This window comes from Haliotis asinina, chromosome 8 (genome assembly GCF_037392515.1).
Source record: "Haliotis asinina isolate JCU_RB_2024 chromosome 8, JCU_Hal_asi_v2, whole genome shotgun sequence".
Lineage (NCBI taxonomy): Eukaryota > Metazoa > Mollusca > Gastropoda > Lepetellida > Haliotidae > Haliotis > Haliotis asinina.
The window spans coordinates 63,821,422-63,840,578 of record NC_090287.1 but is presented as its reverse complement, the minus strand read 5'-3'; the positions used below and the strand labels follow the sequence as shown (position 1 = coordinate 63,840,578).

The window sequence follows — 19,157 nt, the reverse complement described above, 5'->3', positions numbered from 1 at the left end:
GTTGAATGGGACGCCAAAAATGCAAAATTAATGAGAAACATTTGTGACAGAGTCTTTCAGAATATAAGGTTTCATGTTTCTGTATTCTCTGCTCTGGATTTTCGGTGATAAGAGATCAAGATATGTACAGTGATCTTGAGCATGCTCAATGTTGCCCAGAACTATTCTATCACTATCAGTTCATCTTCAGAAAGTCTTTGCTTCTGGCTATCTAGACAGAAGATGGATGATTTAAGGTCATGGAAAGTACTGGTGTTATTTTTAAGTACAAAATGGTGTGTATATTTGTCTCACTGCAGCACTAGGTGTTCAGTGGAATTCATTACTAGTGACAATATGCATTCAACACCCCTAGCCCCAATAGCTGGGCATTTTAATAGTTATATCACTCAGGACACATTTGAAATATGGTGAACTCACCGTGGTCAGTAGGCTGATGAGAAAGTCTCTTATTGCACACTTGTACATGACCTGCAGTGATGATGTAGTAATACTACAAGACCTGTAGTGATGATGTAGTAGTGCTACAAGACCTGTAGTGATGATGTAGTAGTGCTACAAGACCTGCAGTGATGATGTAGTAATGCTACATGACCTGTAGTGATGATGTAGTAGTGCTACAAGACCTGTAGTAATGATGTAGTAGTGCTACAAGACCTGCAGTAATGATGTAGTAATGCTACATGACCTGTAGTGATGATGTAGTAGTGCTACATGACCTGTAGTGATGATGTAGTAATGCTACATGACCTGTAGTGATGATGTAGTAATACTACGAGACCCATTAGTGATGATGTAGTAGTGCTACAAGACCTGCAGTAATGATGTAGTAATGCTACATGACCTGTAGTGATGATGTAGTAGTGCTACATGACCTGTAGTGATGATGTAGTAATGCTGCAAGACATGCAGTGATGATGTAGTAATACTACAAGACCTGTAGTGATGATGTAATAATGCTACAAGACCTGCAGTGATGATGTAATAATGCTACAAGACCTGCAATGATGATGCTACAAGGCCTGCAGTGATGATCTAATAATGCTACATGACCTGCAGTGATGATGTAGTAGTGCTACAAGACATGCAGTGATGATGTAGTAATGCTACATGACCTGTAGTGATGATGTAGTAGTGCTACAAGACCTGCAGTGATGATGTAGTAGTGCTACATGACCTGTAGTGATGATGTAGTAGTGCTACATGACCTGCAGTGATGATGTAATAATGCTACATGACCTGTAGTGATGATGTAGTAATGGTACATGACCTGTAGTGATGATGTAGTAGTGCTACAAGACCTGTAGTGATGATGTAGTAATCCTACAAGACCTGCAGTGATGATTTAGTAATGCTACATGACCTGTAGTGATGATGTAGTAGTGCTACAAGACCTGTAGTGATGATGTAGTAATCCTACAAGACCTGCAGTGATGATTTAGTAATGCTACATGACCTGTAGTGATGATGTAGTAGTGCTACAAGACCTGTAGTGATGATGTAGTAATGCTACATGACCTGTAGTGATGATGTAATAATGCTACATGACCTGTAGTGATGATGTAGTAGTGCTACAAGACCTGCAGTGATGATGTAGTAGTGCTACATGACCTGCAGTGATGATGTAGTAATACTACAAGACCTGTAGTGATGATGTAATAATGCTACAAGACCTGCAGTGATGATGCTACAAGGCCTGCAGTGATGATCTAGTAATACTACATGACCTGTAGTGATGATGTAGTAGTGCTACAAGACCTGCAGTGATGATGTAATAATGCTACAAGACCTGTAGTGATGATGTAATAATGCTACAAGATCTGCAGTGATGATGATGTTGTGCTACACTAAATGCTGGTATGCAACATAAGCTGCAGTTATGCTGCAGTTAATATACTCAGTTAGGTGCATTTTAATTTTCCCTGATCCTTGGACATGTTTTAGATAACAGGAGCCATCATTCAGTGTGATGATAGGTGATGAATGAGTGTTGCCGTGTGGTGTCATTTATATCTGCGGTCACTCCACTTGCCCTATTTTCGTAACAACTAATTATAGTCTTCCGCAGATAATGTTAATGTCACACCAACAGATGTTTTTACTGGTTGTTGTGGTCTATTGTAGGCTATCAGAAACAATGAGATTTGTAGTGCCAGATACTGATAGTGATCTGTTCTGTTTAGACTGATATTTTGGAGGACTGAAATCTTCTTGATAAGTGTGTTCCCTTTGTTTGTGATCACATTGTTCACCCACACAATAACATAGGTACGCTGTGCATCAACATCCCAGTTAGCAAGTTTATAGTCCTTGTCATGTATATAGAGAGGGAGGTATGCCCTTAGTTAGGCCATTTCTACCTTTTCTAGCTGAAGCAATATTTGGGTGGGCTGGTAGATGTTATATTCTCTAGGTATGAATAGTTTTTGTGTGATGTGTAAATAATGATATACTTTACATAAGTTTGTATCCTGTGAAAAGATCATAAATATGCTGGACTTGAAGGTTGCCAGTATATGTGACATTAAAGGGAGAGTCATCTTTTGTACACTTATGGAGAAAACTTACCATCTCTTCTTTGTCTGTGTGATGTATGACAGCAGGATTTGTGCCACTGGCGTCAAGTGTCTCTCCTGGCTGTTTGGTGCCACTGTTATTTTGGGATGCCACACAACCAGTAACAGTGGAAACTCAGATTAACCAGACAATGAGATGAGGATTTAATTACTGGAATGTTCTCCCCCACTTTTCTTGATGGCAGCTATGTGAATGCAATAAAGGCAGTAATGACCAGGATCCACCAGCAGAGGTGTAAATTACGGGCACCCATGAAGATCTGGGTTAGAATTGAGCTTCTCCAACCCATGCTTGAAGTAACAGGTGACAAAGAGGATGAGTGGCCAGATTCACTGACAGTTGATACATGTCATTTTATCCCACTTGTGTAGATCGATGCTCATGATGATGATCACTGGATTGTCTGTCCAGACTCAATTGTTTATAGCCTACCACCTGGAATATAGCCGAGTGTGGCATTGGACAAGGAACAAACAACAATACAGTATGGACGTTAGGATCATCGTGGCCCTAATATTGCTTTGTACAATCAAGCTAAAGATATACCAGAGAGAGGAAAGACTAAACTGATTGACAGGGTGGCACTGATATGGTGTGGCTGCAGTACAATATGGGTACAGTAACTATATGTAGTACTTTCATTTCATTTTGTCTCTCTCTTCAGAACCCTGAATCATTTGCTTTTACCTTTTGGATAGCAAAATAGGGGATACTGTAGAGATGAAACATATGGGCTTGGGGCAGTGTGCAGATTCTGCTATTTACAGCCAACAGAAACATACTAGCAAATCTGCATCAACTGTTTCTGTTATTATTCATATGTTTTTACATCAGTTACGACTTTTCACGTAATGAATCATATTCATCACTAGAAAGGAAAGGTAAGTCAGTGTATTGCGTCTTGACACTCATATCACAATACAATGCTGTGTTGTCACACCATTACTGTGTGACCAATCCCAATAGGTCATCTAAAGAAATATTTAGTGCTCTGACATGAATCGACTGACAGTCTTTTCCCGTCAAGTTCACACAATGATCCTCAGTGTCTCAAATCTAAATAAGGGCAAATTGTCAACATGGCTACCCTAGCAGCCATGATGAAACTGTCATTCTGGCTTGTCGCCAACTGTCTCAACATGTAACAATATGTAAAATGATACACAGTAAGTGTATAAGGAATCGTGGGCAGTATGTCTCATGACAATCTCACTTGACTCTTAATCTTCTCCCATGCTGGTTGGCAAGTGGTCGAAAGAGGATCTGTGAAGTGACAAACCAACATTGACATGTTGAAATTATGTATTTTCCTGTCCTGATATTTTGACATCCACCTTTACTGTGCTGTATATGTTGTGTTCAAGATGTGCTTACTTCCAAATACAGCTGTGTGGAAGGGTTATCACGTGCACGTGCACATGCAGATGTGTTATTTATCACACAGATGGAACTTTACTGCTAGCATGTTACGTGTGAACGTGTTACACCTGAAACAGCATGTCAGCTAATTTGTAATGGTAGCTGGCAAGTCCTGCTATTATGGGTGTGTGTTGAAAACATGTATTCTGTATTTCTTGCACTGATCAATAGTGAGGTGTGGGGAGTTAATTTCTGTATATCCTGCATGAACTGACTGAACAATGATCACCAATGATCAGGAAGGAGTTGGAATAGACTGATGTAAATCACAAACATTGTAATTTCCTATAATATTTGTACTTATTCTTTGAATAAATTGTAGATTTGAGGTGTTTTCCATTTTGTAGTTTCAGACTAGTCAGTCAGGAAAGGTGACTAAACAAAATATTCCAGACATGAAAACCTACTGGTTATACCACATAGTCCAACACAGTAGTTTTTCTAATACATTGTACCAGTATTAAAGCAGATGCTGAAATATATTGATGTTTCATTTATTTTAGTTAAATGATAATTAACTTCTTTCACTAACTCTATCAGTAGAGTTCTGATGCTGGACAATAATAGACCATTAATTTTATCAGCTTAAGAAAAGCAGTGCTAAGCATAATGGGAAATTGAATGGGAAAGGTCATGCATCATGCAGTCATAAATTAGCAGTGTTTAATTGCAAGTTGATATTTGCTGTATTTGTTACAAATGATCAGGTTGCGATTTTATTCCAAGTCATAGCCTGAAAAGAAATGAGGTAGTTTCTCTATGGACATTGTAACACATGGTTGTACATCAGTTACAATACCACATTCATCACGTACGTCAGTATTCATGATACAGCGAGTTCTTGGCGTCCACGTAAATCTTGTGGATGTACAACAGATTGGGGAGTAGCCCAGTGGTTAAGGTGTTTGCTCATCATGCTGGAGACCTCATGCTGACTCCTTCCATGGGTACAAAGTGTGATGCCCATTTGTGGTGTCCCCAACCTTGATATTGCTGAAATAATGCTATAAGTGGATTGAAACTAAACTCACTCACTCACGCACTCACTCAATACAGCAGATCAGGTGATCTACAGAGTCTAATGGGTGTATTATCTACAAAATACTTTCATGCAAATGTTTTTAAGCATTTTTTAAAAATGTATTCCCTTTGCAAATATGTTAAATGCAACGTACATGAAAATGCTGAAATGGAGTACTTTGTGACACTATGTACACTTAAGATGTTGGAGGGATATACATTTGAAATGCTTTAATTGATTTTAAACATGTTTAAATATGTGTAGTTAAAGCACCAGGACATTTCATGGAAGCTTGGTGGAGACTGTGAACCCTGTGTCGGTGATATGAAAGGGGAATATATCCTGATTGAAATCTAGTGACTGAAAAAATCAAAGCACTCAAGATGCTAATGTGGTATTATTTTCACCTGACTGCTTCAGTAAACCCATGTTGACAGTATTTTCACTGGACTGCTGAATATTTGAGGTTCCTTACATGCTTCATTTCGTCAACACCACCTATGACATGAGGACATGTTTGATATAGAAGGAAATAGAACTTACTTATTTGTTGAGGAAGACACAACCCACCTATGCAGTGGGTCTGCAGCTATTCACTGGCGTGTCTGTATAGCTGTAGGTGAGGTTCATCAACAGAAGCTATGGTGCTTTTACCTTCTCACAAAATGAATTTCCATGTGGGGAACACCTTCCTTTATCCACACAGTAAACTTCTTTTCTGCTGTGAATGTAAGAATGAAATCATGTGGCTCGCACTCTGCTGTCATTCTGTCAACGTTGGCTGGACTTTTATGTGACTGAGAACATTTTGTGAATACTTTTATTGCCCCAAATGCATTCTTAAGTAAAAGGCAGTAGTTTGTAATGTGTGTCTGAATAATAGGAGTGGTGCTGGAAGGCTGTGGGTCTCCATGTTTTTGTGATGTCAGTGAAGACTGGTGACTGTAGCTTTAAGCTCCCCCAGAATGGGATTAACCAGCGCTGTTTACACAGGGAAATCTAGCACCTCTGTTTCAAACACTGAAAAGAATAACTCTTTATTCCTGGAGTTAGTGCACATCTGTTTGGAGCCAATTGTGGGATTTCCTTTGAGAGGCAGGACTAGATTTGTGGTCGGTGTGTCACTAGGAAACATCATCATGTGAAATTCAGGGCAATGTGACATTATTTGAAGGTGTGAAGAATATAACACTGACCTGGGATATTGAATATCCTCAAATATTTGGTGGGATGATATCACAGGTTTTATCACCAGCTGAGAACAAGATCACCATGGGAATCATGTTCAGTAGTATTTTTGTATCAACAATCAGAGGACTGTTTTGAATATTAATGGATTATCATGAACATTTTGTTGACTTGAATCCTTAATAAGTACTTATCAATCGCAGCATCCCCTGCAGGAATTTGACCGTGGCAGGACCAGAGTGAGGAATGAATGTTGGCTTCTGCCTATCTGATAATGAGTTTATCTGTGGTGTTGCTGGGAAGAGGAATGTCCTTCAGTATACTCCAGGATCTCCCCAACATTGAGTTGATCCTGGAGTTTGTATCATCAGGGTTGTGGGCATGCTTCACTTATCTAGGAGATTCTCTACAAGTCGTCATATCACCCAATATGTAATGTACGAGGCAGTATGACTGCTGATCATCAGGTTCTTTGTGTGCTGAGGGCCGATCCTGGCACAGATGATATTTTTATGTTTGCTTTTAAAAAACAATACCTACCTCACAGGTTGGTTTGAAGGTATTTTTGTCAAGCATTTGAAAGAGGTGAGTGTCGTTAGCATTGTGTGTTTGGACTGTGAATCATGTGTCATCGCTTGTAATGCTTGGTGCACCTTGCCTATTTCCATCTGTAAAGACAAAATGAATGTGATTCAGCTTGTCCAACCAGTGAGGCAGGGCAAGACGGAGCCCCAACATCTTGTCACATCGTCTTTAAAGCTGGGAAACCCACGTCTCTGAGCATTTGGCCGCAGTGACCAGGCAAATACACTTCTTTTGGTGTTGAAATGACCTTGTATTACCCAACCAGTTAGTATAGGACCAGACGGGATTAACACGTTATTCCTTGACAATGAAGTACGGATGGAGATGGTCACTTTCACTGTGGGACATTTTTTGTGCTGTTTGACTTAAACTAAACTTGGATTTTGCAATGCTTGTGTTGGGTTTGGAAAAGACATCTCATCAGTTCTCATTGCAAACTGAACTTGAATGAAGTTGAAATGTTTTTGTTGGTTGGAATTAAATCCTTTCTTTGAAGAAATTTAATTCTGGGTAAGAATTCTGGTAAAAGTTTAAAAACTACCTTCACTGGAGCTACTTGTGTATTTCCTTGATGACAGCAACCTTTAAAGAAAACATGGTTGAGATTGAGATAAGATGGTTGGAATAGTTGTGTGAAGGTGATCCCTTCTGGGCAGTCAATGAATTCCAAGTGGAACTCCGTGTTCTGACAACTTCAGCGATAAAAACTCCAGTCTGGACTCACCGAGAGACCTGTTGATTTGAGCGTTGAAGAACACACACAACACATTGTGTTTAACTGTCTAACATCAACATTCAACTGTAGCCATTGGTTTTTGTCGTGAGTTTTGTTCGTTCTCATTTGGAGAAAGCTCGCAAACTGTTTGGAAGCAGGTGAACGGACAGAGACAAAGAGTAGCAGCTTCAGTCTTGGATAACAACTGACTGTTCAGAGCAAGATGTGAAACATCTTGTTGATGTTTAAATGGCGTGTATCCGTGTGAAAGTACAGTCGTTGATATCTAAACTCCAGTCCAAGTACGGAATACAAACAAAACAACTTGTTACACCATTGAAGAAATTTAAAGAGGTAAACCATGTTTGTTTTTATCAAGGTGATACCAGGCTGTGATGTCAGCATCTGTTTTTCTCATGTTTTAACTGATTCTTGAAAAGTATGTGTAACAACTAGAAAAGCTGAAGAGACAACCTGATATCACCTGCAGCATTTTCCTCAGAAACAGAGAGTAAATGTGTAAGGCTATGCTGGCACTGTGTTGTCACAGGTCTGTATTGTATTGATGGATAATTCCATGATTCCATCAAGGATGTGGGCTTATATTGGGATGGTTTGGTTTGTGTCCAGCTATATGGCTGCGGTCTGTAAGTAATTGAATCTGGCCCAGACAATGCAGTGATCTACACAGTTGGGATTTGGTAATATGTGTCAACGAAGTCAGTGAGTCTAACCACCTGATCCTGTTAGTTGCCACTTATGCTAGGCATGTTGAATTTATTGGTTTTGGTTTAAGGCTGCAATCAGGGATAGTCCATTTATATACTGACGTCTATAAACTATCAAATTTGGACTAGACAATCCAGTGATCAACATCATGACAAAACTATGAATTTATACGTGTGTCATGATCATGGGTACTATGACTTACAGAAAGATCATTGATTGCTTAATGTAGTTTAATAACCTTTCTAGCCCTAAATTAGACAGAACAGGGGTGGAGGTACAAACATGGTTGACATTGAGATAAGATAGTTGTCATAGTTATGTGAACATGATTGGCAAATGTGAGATCGATGGCCCAATCGTGGGCATTCTTCTTAAATTACTAGAATTTGAAGACATGACTGCATCATTGATAACAGCTCTACATCCACCCATTGCTGGCCTGCAATTTGGTTCCAGTACTTTATCTCTGCATGGTGAAGACCATTTGGACATCCCCTACCATTATATTGCTGGAAATTTGCTAAAAACAGCATGCAACTAAACTCACTCACTCACTCACTCACTCACTCACTCACTCATAGTGGGACCAGTGCTATATGTTATGACTATATAACATATGGCTCAGTGCTGTATCATCATATAACGTCAGCTAAATCTTGTACATTTTCACTGTATGTCATAAGTTTTCTTCTAAAACTATCAGAATTTGAGTTATTACTGACATGTTGACTAGATTCTTTTCATATTTGGTACCTAGGTTCATCATGCTATAAGAAACACCCAAGTCAAGTTTTGTGACCTTGACCTTCATTTCAAGGTAGCGATACTTTGAAGATTTCAGCATGTTAACCGGCATGTTAATACTGTCAGTGAGATATCCCAAGTACCATTCACTAGACTTTCTTCATATTTGACACACGTGCTTCATCTAGAGAAGGTGCAAGGCCCAATCAATCTTGTTAACAAGATATCTCAAGAATGCTTTTCTTCATAGACTTTCAAGACTTCCCATGAGTGTTTTTCAATAAGAATTTTTTTCTTACTATTTTGGCATATATTACACTATGACATTCATGTCAAGGTCAAAGTGAGTCCTGAACAACTTCAGAGCAAAATATACAGAGAGATTGACTGGTCATGTTTTTGTTGACATTTCACTTCATCTTAAATACAACCTTCATGTTCATTACTTTTAAAGCTTGAACTGATAATATGCAACTGGGGATTATGTCATCTTAGTGACAATGCTAGTTCTGATTAGAATATAGGTGAAGTGGCACTTGTGACAGTTGTGTCTGAGACTACGTACAAAGTTGGAAGAGCTGAGATGTAGTGTATGGATTAGAGTACCATCAACATCCTTCAGTAGTTGTGTTAAAGGTTTAACAGCTTGTAGTTATGGTAATGTTGGTGTTTATTCAGTAAGGGGGCCACCAGCCAACAAACATTACCAGCTTGTAGTTATGGTATTGCTGGTGTCTGTTCAGTAAGGGGGCCACCAGCCAACACACATTACCAGCTTGTAGTTATGGTAATGCTGGTGTCTATTCAGTAAGGAGGCCACCAGCCCACACACACTACCAGCTTGTAGTTATGGTATTGCTGGTGTCTATTCAGTAAGGGGGCCACCAGCCCACACACATTACCAGCTTGTAGTTATGGTATTGCTGGTGTCTATTCAGTAAGGGGGCCACCAGCCCACACACATTACCAGCTTGTAGTTATGGTATTGCTGGTGTCTATTCAGTAAGGGGGCCACCAGCCCACACACATTACCAGCTTGTAGTTATGGTAATGCTGGTGTCTATTCAGTAAGGGGGCCACCAGCCCACACACATTACCAGCTTGTAGTTATGGTATTGCTGGTGTCTATTCAGTAAGGGGGCCACCAGCCAACACACATTACCAGCTTGTAGTTATGGTAATGCTGGTGTCTATTCAGTAAGGGGGCCACCAGCCCACACACATTACCAGCTTGTAGTTATGGTATTGCTGGTGTCTATTCAGTAAGGGGGCCACCAGCCCACACACATTACCAGCTTGTAGTTATGGTATTGCTGGTGTCTGTTCAGTTAGTAGGCCACCAGCCAACACACATTACCAGCTTGTAGTTATGGTAGTGCTGGTGTCTGTTCAGTAAGGGGGCCACCAGCCAACACACATTACCAGCTTGTAGTTATGGTATTGCTGGTGTCTGTTCAGTTAGTAGGCCACCAGCCAACACACATTACCAGCTTGTAGTTATGGTAATGCTGGTGTCTGTTCAGTTAGTAGGCCACCAGCTTGTAGTTATGGTATTGCTGGTGTCTGTTCAGTTAGTAGGCCACCAGCCAACACACATTACCAGCTTGTAGTTATGGTAGTGCTGGTGTCTGTTCAGTAAGGGGGCCACCAGCCAACATACATTACCAGCTTGTAGTTATGGTAATGCTGGTGTCTGTTCAGTTAGTAGGCCACCAGCCAACACACATTACCAGCTTGTAGTTATGTTAATGTTGGTGTCTGTTCATTAAGGGGGCCACCAGCCAACACACATTACCAGCTTGTACTTATGGTAATGTTGGTGTTTATTCAGGAAAGGGGGCCACCAGCCAACATACATTACCAGCTTGTAGTTATGGTAGTGCTGGTGTTTATTCAGTAAGGGGGCCACCAGCCCACACACATTACCAGCTTGTAGTTATGGTAGTGCTGGTGTCTGTTCATTAAACGGGCCACCAGCCAACACACATTACCTGCTTGTAGTTATGTTAATGTTGGTGTTTATTCAGCAAGAGGCCACCAGCCAACACACATTACCAGCTTGTACTAATGGTAATGTTGGTGTTTATTCAGTAAGGAGGCCACCAGCCCACACACATTACCAGCTTGTAGTTATGGTATTGCTGGTGTCTGTTCAGTTAGTAGGCCACCAGCCAACACACATTACCAGCTTGTAGTTATGGTAGTGCTGGTGTCTGTTCATTAAACGGGCCACCAGCCAACACACATTACCTACTTGTAGTTATGGTAGTGCTGGTGTCTATTCATTAAGGGGGCCACCAGCCAACACACATTACCCACTTGTACTTATGGTAATGTTGGTGTTTATTCAGTAAGGAGGCCACCAGCCCACACACATTACCAGCTTGTAGTTATGGTATTGCTGGTGTCTGTTCAGTTAGTAGGCCACCAGCCAACACACATTACCAGCTTGTAGTTATGGTAGTGCTGGTGTCTGTTCAGTTAGTAGGCCACCAGCCAACACACATTACCAGCTTGTAGTTATGGTAGTGCTGGTGTCTGTTCAGTTAGTAGGCCACCAGCCAACACACATTACCAGCTTGTAGTTATGGTAGTGCTGGTGTCTGTTCATTAAACGGGCCACCAGCCAACACACATTACCTGCTTGTAGTTATGGTAGTGCTGGTGTCTATTCATTAAACGGGCCACCAGCCAACACACATTACCAGCTTGTAGTTATGGTATTGCTGGGGTCTATTCATTAAGGGGGCCACCAGCCAACACACAGTACCCGCTTGTAGTTATGGTAATGCTGGTGTCTGTTCAATAAGGGGGCCACCAGCCAACACACATTACCAGCTTGTAGTTATGGTAATGCTGGTGTCTGTTCAGTAAGGGGGCCACCAGCCAACACACATTACCCGCATGTAGTTATGGTAGTGCTGGTGTCTATTCATTAAACGGGCCACCAGCCCACACACATTACCCGCTTGTAGTTATGGTAGTGCTGGTGTCTGTTCAATAAGGGGGCCACCAGCCAACACACATTACCCGCTTGTAGTTATGGTAATGCTGGTGTCTATTCAGTAAGGGGGCCACCAGCCAACACACATTACCCGCTTGTAGTTATGGTATTGCTGGTGTCTATTCAGTAAGGGGGCCACCAGCCAACACACATTACCCGCTTGTAGTTATGGTAATGCTGGTGTCTGTTCAGTAAGGGGGCCACCAGCCAACACACATTACCCGCTTGTAGTTATGGTAATGCTGGTGTCTATTCAGTAAGGGGGCCACCAGCCAACACACATTACCCGCTTGTAGTTATGGTAATGTTGGTGTTTATTCAGGAAAGGGGGCCACCAGCCAACACACCTTACCAGCTTGTAGTTATGGTAATGCTGGTGTCTATTCAGTAAGGGGGCCACCAGCCAACACACATTACCAGCTTGTAGTTATGGTATTGCTGGTGTCTATTCAGTAAGGGGGCCACCAGCCAACACACATTACCCGCTTGTAGTTATGGTAATGCTGGTGTCTGTTCAATAAGGGGGCCACCAGCCAACACACATTACCAGCTTGTAGTTATGGTAATGCTGGTGTCTGTTCAGTAAGGGGGCCACCAGCCAACACACATTACCAGCTTGTAGTTATGGTAATGCTGGTGTCTGTTCAGTAAGGGGGCCACCAACCAACACACATTACCAGCTTGTAGTTATGGTAATGCTGGTGTCTGTTCAGTAAGGAGGCCACCAGCCAACACACATTACCAGCTTGTAGTTATGGTAATGCTGGTGTCTATTCAGTAAGGGGGCCACCAGCCCACACACATTACCAGCTTGTAGTTATGGTAGTGCTGGTGTCTATTCATTAAGGGGACCACCAGCCAACACACATTACCTACTTGTAGTTATGGTAATGCTGGTGTCTATTCAGTAAGGGGGCCACCAGCCAACACACATTACCCGCTTGTAGTTATGGTAGTGCTGGGGTCTATTCATTAAGGGGACCACCAGCCAACACACATTACCTACTTGTAGTTATGGTATTGCTGGTGTCTATTCAGTAAGGGGGCCACCAGCCAACACACATTACCCGCTTGTAGTTATGGTATTGCTGGTGTCTATTCAGTAAGGGGGCCACCAGCCAACACACATTACCCGCTTGTAGTTATGGTAGTGCTGGTGTCTGTTCAGTAAGGAGGCCACCAGCCAACACACATTACCAGCTTGTAGTTATGGTAATGCTGGTGTCTATTCATTAAGGGGGCCACCAGCCAACACACATTACCAGCTTGTAGTTATGGTAATGCTGGTGTCTATTCATTAAGGGGGCCACCAGCCAACACACATTACCCGCTTGTAGTTATGGTAATGCTTGTGTCTGTTCAGTAAGGAGGCCACCAGCCAACACACATTACCAGCTTGTAGTTATGGTAATGCTGGTGTCAATTCATTAAGGGGGCCACCAGCCAACACACATTACCAGCTTGTAGTTATGGTAATGCTGGTGTCTATTCATTAAGGGGGCCACCAGCCAACACACATTACCCGCTTGTAGTTATGGTAGTGCTGGTGTCTGTTCAGTAAGGAGGCCACCAGCCAACACACATTACCACCTTGTAGTTATGGTATTGCTGGTGTCTATTCATTAAGGGGGCCACCAGCCAACACACATTACCCGCTTGTAGTTATGGTAATGCTGGTGTTTAATCAGTAAGGGGGCCACCAGCCCGCATACATTACCCGCTTGTAGTTATGAATTGCTAGACAGATTATGTGGTTACTACACCTTTCCTCTCATTTACACTAGGGAGTGTACAGAGCATCCACCTTGCAGTTCTAGCTGGTTCATAGATGTGTGTCAACACGACATGGTAAACGTGAAGGATGACACAGTGTCTGTGTTGATATGAGATGGCTAGGGTGGATACAGATTTTTTAAAAAGAGGGTGCACAATAAATTTTCACACATTGTCATGAGAGTTTCAATGGTCATTTAATAAACTTTCATGACAAAATGTGTGTGTGCAGTTGTGCGTGCCTCCCAGCTGGATCTGCCAATGTATGGTGGATGTGTCGATGTGACATGAAAGATGGTGAAATATGACACAGTGGGTGGGTAAGTGAGTGAGTGATTTTAGTTTTATGCTGTACTATTCCAGCTATATGGTGCTATCAAGTCTGGACCAGACAATCCAGTAATCAATGGCACGAGCATCGATCTACACAATTGGGATATAATCGATGACATGTGTAAAAAATTCAGCAAGTCTGACCACCCATTGGTCACCTCTTATAACAAGCATGGGTCACTGAAGATCAGTTCTAACCTGGATCTTCATGGGTCGCAATATGTTGGTGTGATGTTGTGTGATGTTGTAGACATGTTAGAGTGAGAAATATGACACAATTCAAACAGATGCAAAACTACAACATTTTCAAAAATGCTTGAAAGTTTTTAGAATTATCAAACGTGTGGTTTCACAATTCACAACTATCAACTATAGAGTTTAAATATTTCAGCAAGGAATAATGCAGGAACGTTTTGAATGTCTTGATTTTTTTAAACGAAAGTTATCACTCATGTATGTGGAATACTTTAACTTGTGATAATCTGTTGTGTTGTCATTAATTTGAATTGAGCTTGGCAGACTTTTACTTACTGTAACCTGTGAAAACAGTGATATATTCCGACAATATGTTGGTAAATATTTGTATACTACTGCATTATTGAAGTGAAGGCAAATATATTTTAGGTATTATGAATGTATTTATTTTCATAGTTCTGATGGCATTTGTTGTCAAGTAATTTACTATTGTTAAAGGTATAATGTTTGATATTTGTGGTATTGTGCCAGTGCATGGCCACCATGAGGTCAGAGTGACCTGTGTACCGAGTGAACTATGGGTGCCATTCACAAGTCTACACTCACTATGAACTATAAGTTGTAGCAATAAATAGGAAGAAAGAAACATTCTTAGGCCTAAGCAGCATTTATTTATAACTGCAGTGTCATCATTGTTTAAACTTGAAATTTCTGTGTACCAAATATGAAAATGTAATGAATCTTTTTGTACAACAAATTTCATTATTGCGTGATATCAGTGACCGAATATGCTCTGTGACAGTATGACCTGATATTCGCTGTGACGTTGTTCATATAAATACCCAGTAACGTTAACATATGATACTCTGTAACACGTGATGCACTCCAAGATATTATCAATATTTACATTCTGACATCATGTAGCAAACTGTATGACATGTATAACCTGTGCCCTTATTCTCTAAAACATGCTCTCCCACGAATTCCGAACTAAAAGTAGATCGTAGCCAATGTGTTAAGAATGGGCTTAAGAAGTTTGTAGGGCTACAAATGTTTCAAGAATAGCTAGCCTGATATACTGTTTGACATGATCATTTGATATGCTGTGTGATATTATCATGTGATGTACTCTGTGACATGATATACTATATGCCATTATCACTTGATATACTCTGACATCAATACTATATGACATTATCACTTAATATACTCAGGGACATGATATACATTATGCCATTATCACTTTTTACACTTTGTGACATGATATACTAAATGACATTATCACCTGATATACTCTGTGATGATGTCAGATGCAGCTGAGGATGATGTACTGACTGTTATGAACACAGTTGTTCATTATAACCCTGATACGTGCAACGATATTCAGTATGTCTTTGTACAACAGTAGCGGTGCTTGCTTGGGTGTGAAGTTAACACATGTGCTTATCTCTGAATGATTGAAGGTAGTTATTTCAACTAGCCTCAACAGCTGTACAGCCATACAGTAATGTCATACAATTCAAGTATGTCGATATGTTGCATTCATCAGAAGGATGGGTTCCTTTGTCACATGTCTGGCTGCGTAGAACTTTCTTTCACTTTCCTCTATTTTTTTGTTTAAATGGCGACACAATGAGAGTTTTAGTTGAAACCAGGAGAAGTGCAGACTGATGACATTTCTTTGAGCTTCAGTCTACCGTCCTATTAAGACATGCTCAGATATGTACAGAATCTTTCAGTCATTTGCGAGGAGGTTACCTACTGTCTGCCCTCAACCCTGGCTTTCCCGTGTCTCGGACAGACCGAGACACACTCCCGTCTTATGCAAAGTGAACTCTGAAAAAAACATGCCATTGAAGTTGTTAGAAGTGAATGTCAGTTAGTAGTATGTGTTTCCTTGTATCCAGCATGTGCTGGCTAGTGGAGTGTGTTCATCTTGAACCAGCAGACCATTGCGGGTCAGGCCAGTCCCTCCCACCACCTACCGGTATGTAGACACAATCAGCTGGCGAGGACAGCCATGGCTTGGAATACAGGAGATTGTCTACAGGCTGATTACCGGTGTACTGGGAGCTGACTGTCTGGCTGACACAGGTGGTGCTATACTCACCTGCTCGTTAGGCTTACAGTCACCTGGGATAATGCTCATGAAGGTACACTTTATGTTCTACCTTCCTGCCAATCTACCAGTCTGCTTTAAAATAAAGGTAGGTCATATTAACAATTATCACATCCTTCTATTTCTTTTCCTTGACTGATTGTTTTTTTTTATGTTGATGTATATTGTAGTACTCTATGGTTATCCATAGTTATATTTATGTTGCAATTTCGTATAGTTGCAGGAATATTGCTAAAACCTCTGTAAAACCATAATCACTCATTCACTTATAACAATCTATTGATACTTATTCATCACAATTTCTAGGACATGAATACTGTTCGCCGTTTGGCCAATTAAGAAAAATTGAAACTTAAAATAAGAATTACAAGATTTTGAACTCTATCATACAATATGTAGCATTCACAATCATTGCTTGTATTTGCCGTGCAAAATTCTACATTTTGAATTGGGGAGGGTGCACTTTTTGACTTGTAATCTATAAGAATGTACTATGTTAGAAAATGTTAAGTGCTGTAGTGATTAGTGAGACAATCTTATATAAATGAGATAAATTTGGGAGGAATATTTCCTCACAGTCTCATGTGTTTTGCTTTATAAACTGTACAGTGAACATTGTTGTGTTGTGATGTACAGGTGTAACTCTCATGAAAAGCTCAAACAAGAATCCACATACATGTTTTCAATGAAGCACATGTGGGATATGAAATAGCACTGATAGCTGTACCATCAGTCCAGAGACGATGGAGGAGTGCTCGGGAGGCACTAATCTTTGTTATCTTATCGGGAGAGACGAAGAGGAGAACCCCCACATTGGTTCTCACTTGTCAGCATGACCAACAGAATCAGGGACCTGATATCATCTGTTATCACTGCACACTATTGTGTTGTTCTTTCATAAAATACCTTAGAGTTGATTACTAAAATTTTCTGAACATGTAGCCACAAACTGACAATTTTAACCTGTTGTTGAAATTAACAAGGATGTCATATATCATTGAGAAGAAGAAGTTCTGTTCTGCTTGTGCACTATGTTACTGGATGGGGGTGAATAAGTCATGGAGAGTGGAGTAAAATAAGGGAAGAGGTTAAAAGTAACTTGGGTATAATGGCCAACATTGTTTGTTAAGCGTTTGCTGAAAAGGGAGTTGTAAAATAAGAAATTCAGGACATGTAAGCTATTCTTCAACTTGCTATTTGCTTACTGCATCTTCCCTGCATGATAACATCCAGAATGCCCAGTAGCCATTGATTGGAGAACAGAATCACCTTCACTTCTGCATATGAGATGACATCTCAACTAGTGTCAAAAAATCAGTCTTTTAACAGTCTTTTAAACATTTCTGTTAAACTGATGTTGAATGGTTGAAATTTGTTTTGCCTACACTTGATGAGATCATGCTTCTTCTTGTACTGATTCCATGTAGAAATAAATGACCAGTACATCATGCTTTGTCTCAATGCAGGACTTTCCTGGTTCTGATCTGGCTGACTGGGGTGTATTGAGGAGTGTGGTTCAGATCAGGCTGATGGGTGTATACTAGGAGTGGTTCAGGTTGGTGGTTCAGGCATAAATGATAGGTATGCATCCTGGAGGTGTGGTTCTGATCTGGCTGACTGCAGTGTACTCTGAACATGAGGTTTAGTTCTAGTTGATTGGTGTATAGCTTGCAAGTGTATTTCATAAGTAGAGCTGATGGGTGTTTTCATCAGACCATTGGAAAAGGCCTAGATCTGGCTGATTAGTGTACATTCTGAGGGAGTGGGTCAGATCTGTTTTATTGGTGTGTGTTCTGAAGATGTGGTTCAGATTTGGCTGATTGGTGTGAACTAGAAGGAGTGGTTCAGATTGGTGTGTACCTTTTAGAAAGGTCCAGAGCTGTCTGATCGGTATGTCCCTTTGAGAGGTCTGGCTTATGGATCATGGCGTATTCTGATGGAGTGATTCACTGTTCACGTTGTCAACCATCAGATGGGTTGACTGTTGACTCACAAAGAAAAATTAAAGCTTTCTCTTCAGTTTCATCTTGATGACCAAAGTAATCAATGTTTTCATACCATTTAAAAATAGTATGGTATATTCCATTTTGTGAGCATACCACTAGCCAATGCATATGAGAAAAAGTAATATACATCCATACAGGTGAAGCATTTCCAAAGGAACTAGCTGCATTGTGTCAATCGTGTAAATACATTATCCTATACTTCTTTTGAGTGGTATATATAATTGTTCTTTACCTTTTCTGATATGACCCGAAGATTGTGTACCACAGGGATATCCCTTTTGACCCTGTAATGGGTCAAACCTATGTTTTAAAAATAGTGTTCATGATTATGCTACGACAACAGTGGGTGAGAGCATTGTATGTAAAACCAACATTCATGCATGTTGCAGCATAATCATGATAGCATAACAATACAGGAAGTCATGATGACAATGAGATGACGATTGAGATTATATTTCTAGCTTAAACCCAGAAACAGTTTTTTAACACCATTTGTTTGTATGAAACCTTTGAGTGACTGTAATTTTCAGTAATGTCACAATGGAATGCAAAGGTTGTTGTTTTGTCCCAGGGTCATCACTGCAAAGGGTACAATATGCAATGGTGTACTTTGTCATTTTGTTGTGTGTTTCCTCTGCAGGAAGGCTCACAGGAAGTGAACCAGTTTTTATATTTTTATTCCATTGTTTAAATCGTAATTCAAAATAGTTAATTAGGTATATTTTCTTGAAAAATTGAACCAAAAGTGT

General features: G+C 40.5%; 1 protein-coding gene across 7 annotated transcripts in view; it reads left to right on the top strand.

Moving 5' to 3' along the window:
- Window positions 1–19,157, top strand: part of LOC137293890 (centrosomal protein of 170 kDa-like) — a 167,593-nt gene that overhangs the window by 10,329 nt on the left and 138,107 nt on the right. For 4 of the 7 annotated variants that reach the window (XM_067824674.1, XM_067824676.1, XM_067824675.1 and 1 more), the window contains exon 1: window positions 7,398–7,859. The exons of 1 other annotated variant lie outside the window; for it this stretch is intronic. In XM_067824674.1, coding sequence (XP_067680775.1) covers window positions 7,755–7,859 — 105 coding nt within the window. In that variant the 5' untranslated portion in view covers window positions 7,398–7,754. Of the gene's footprint in view, window positions 1–7,396; window positions 7,860–19,157 lie in introns of those variants that run through there. 2 more of the 7 variants (XM_067824680.1, XM_067824679.1) reach the window with 1 other exon arrangement.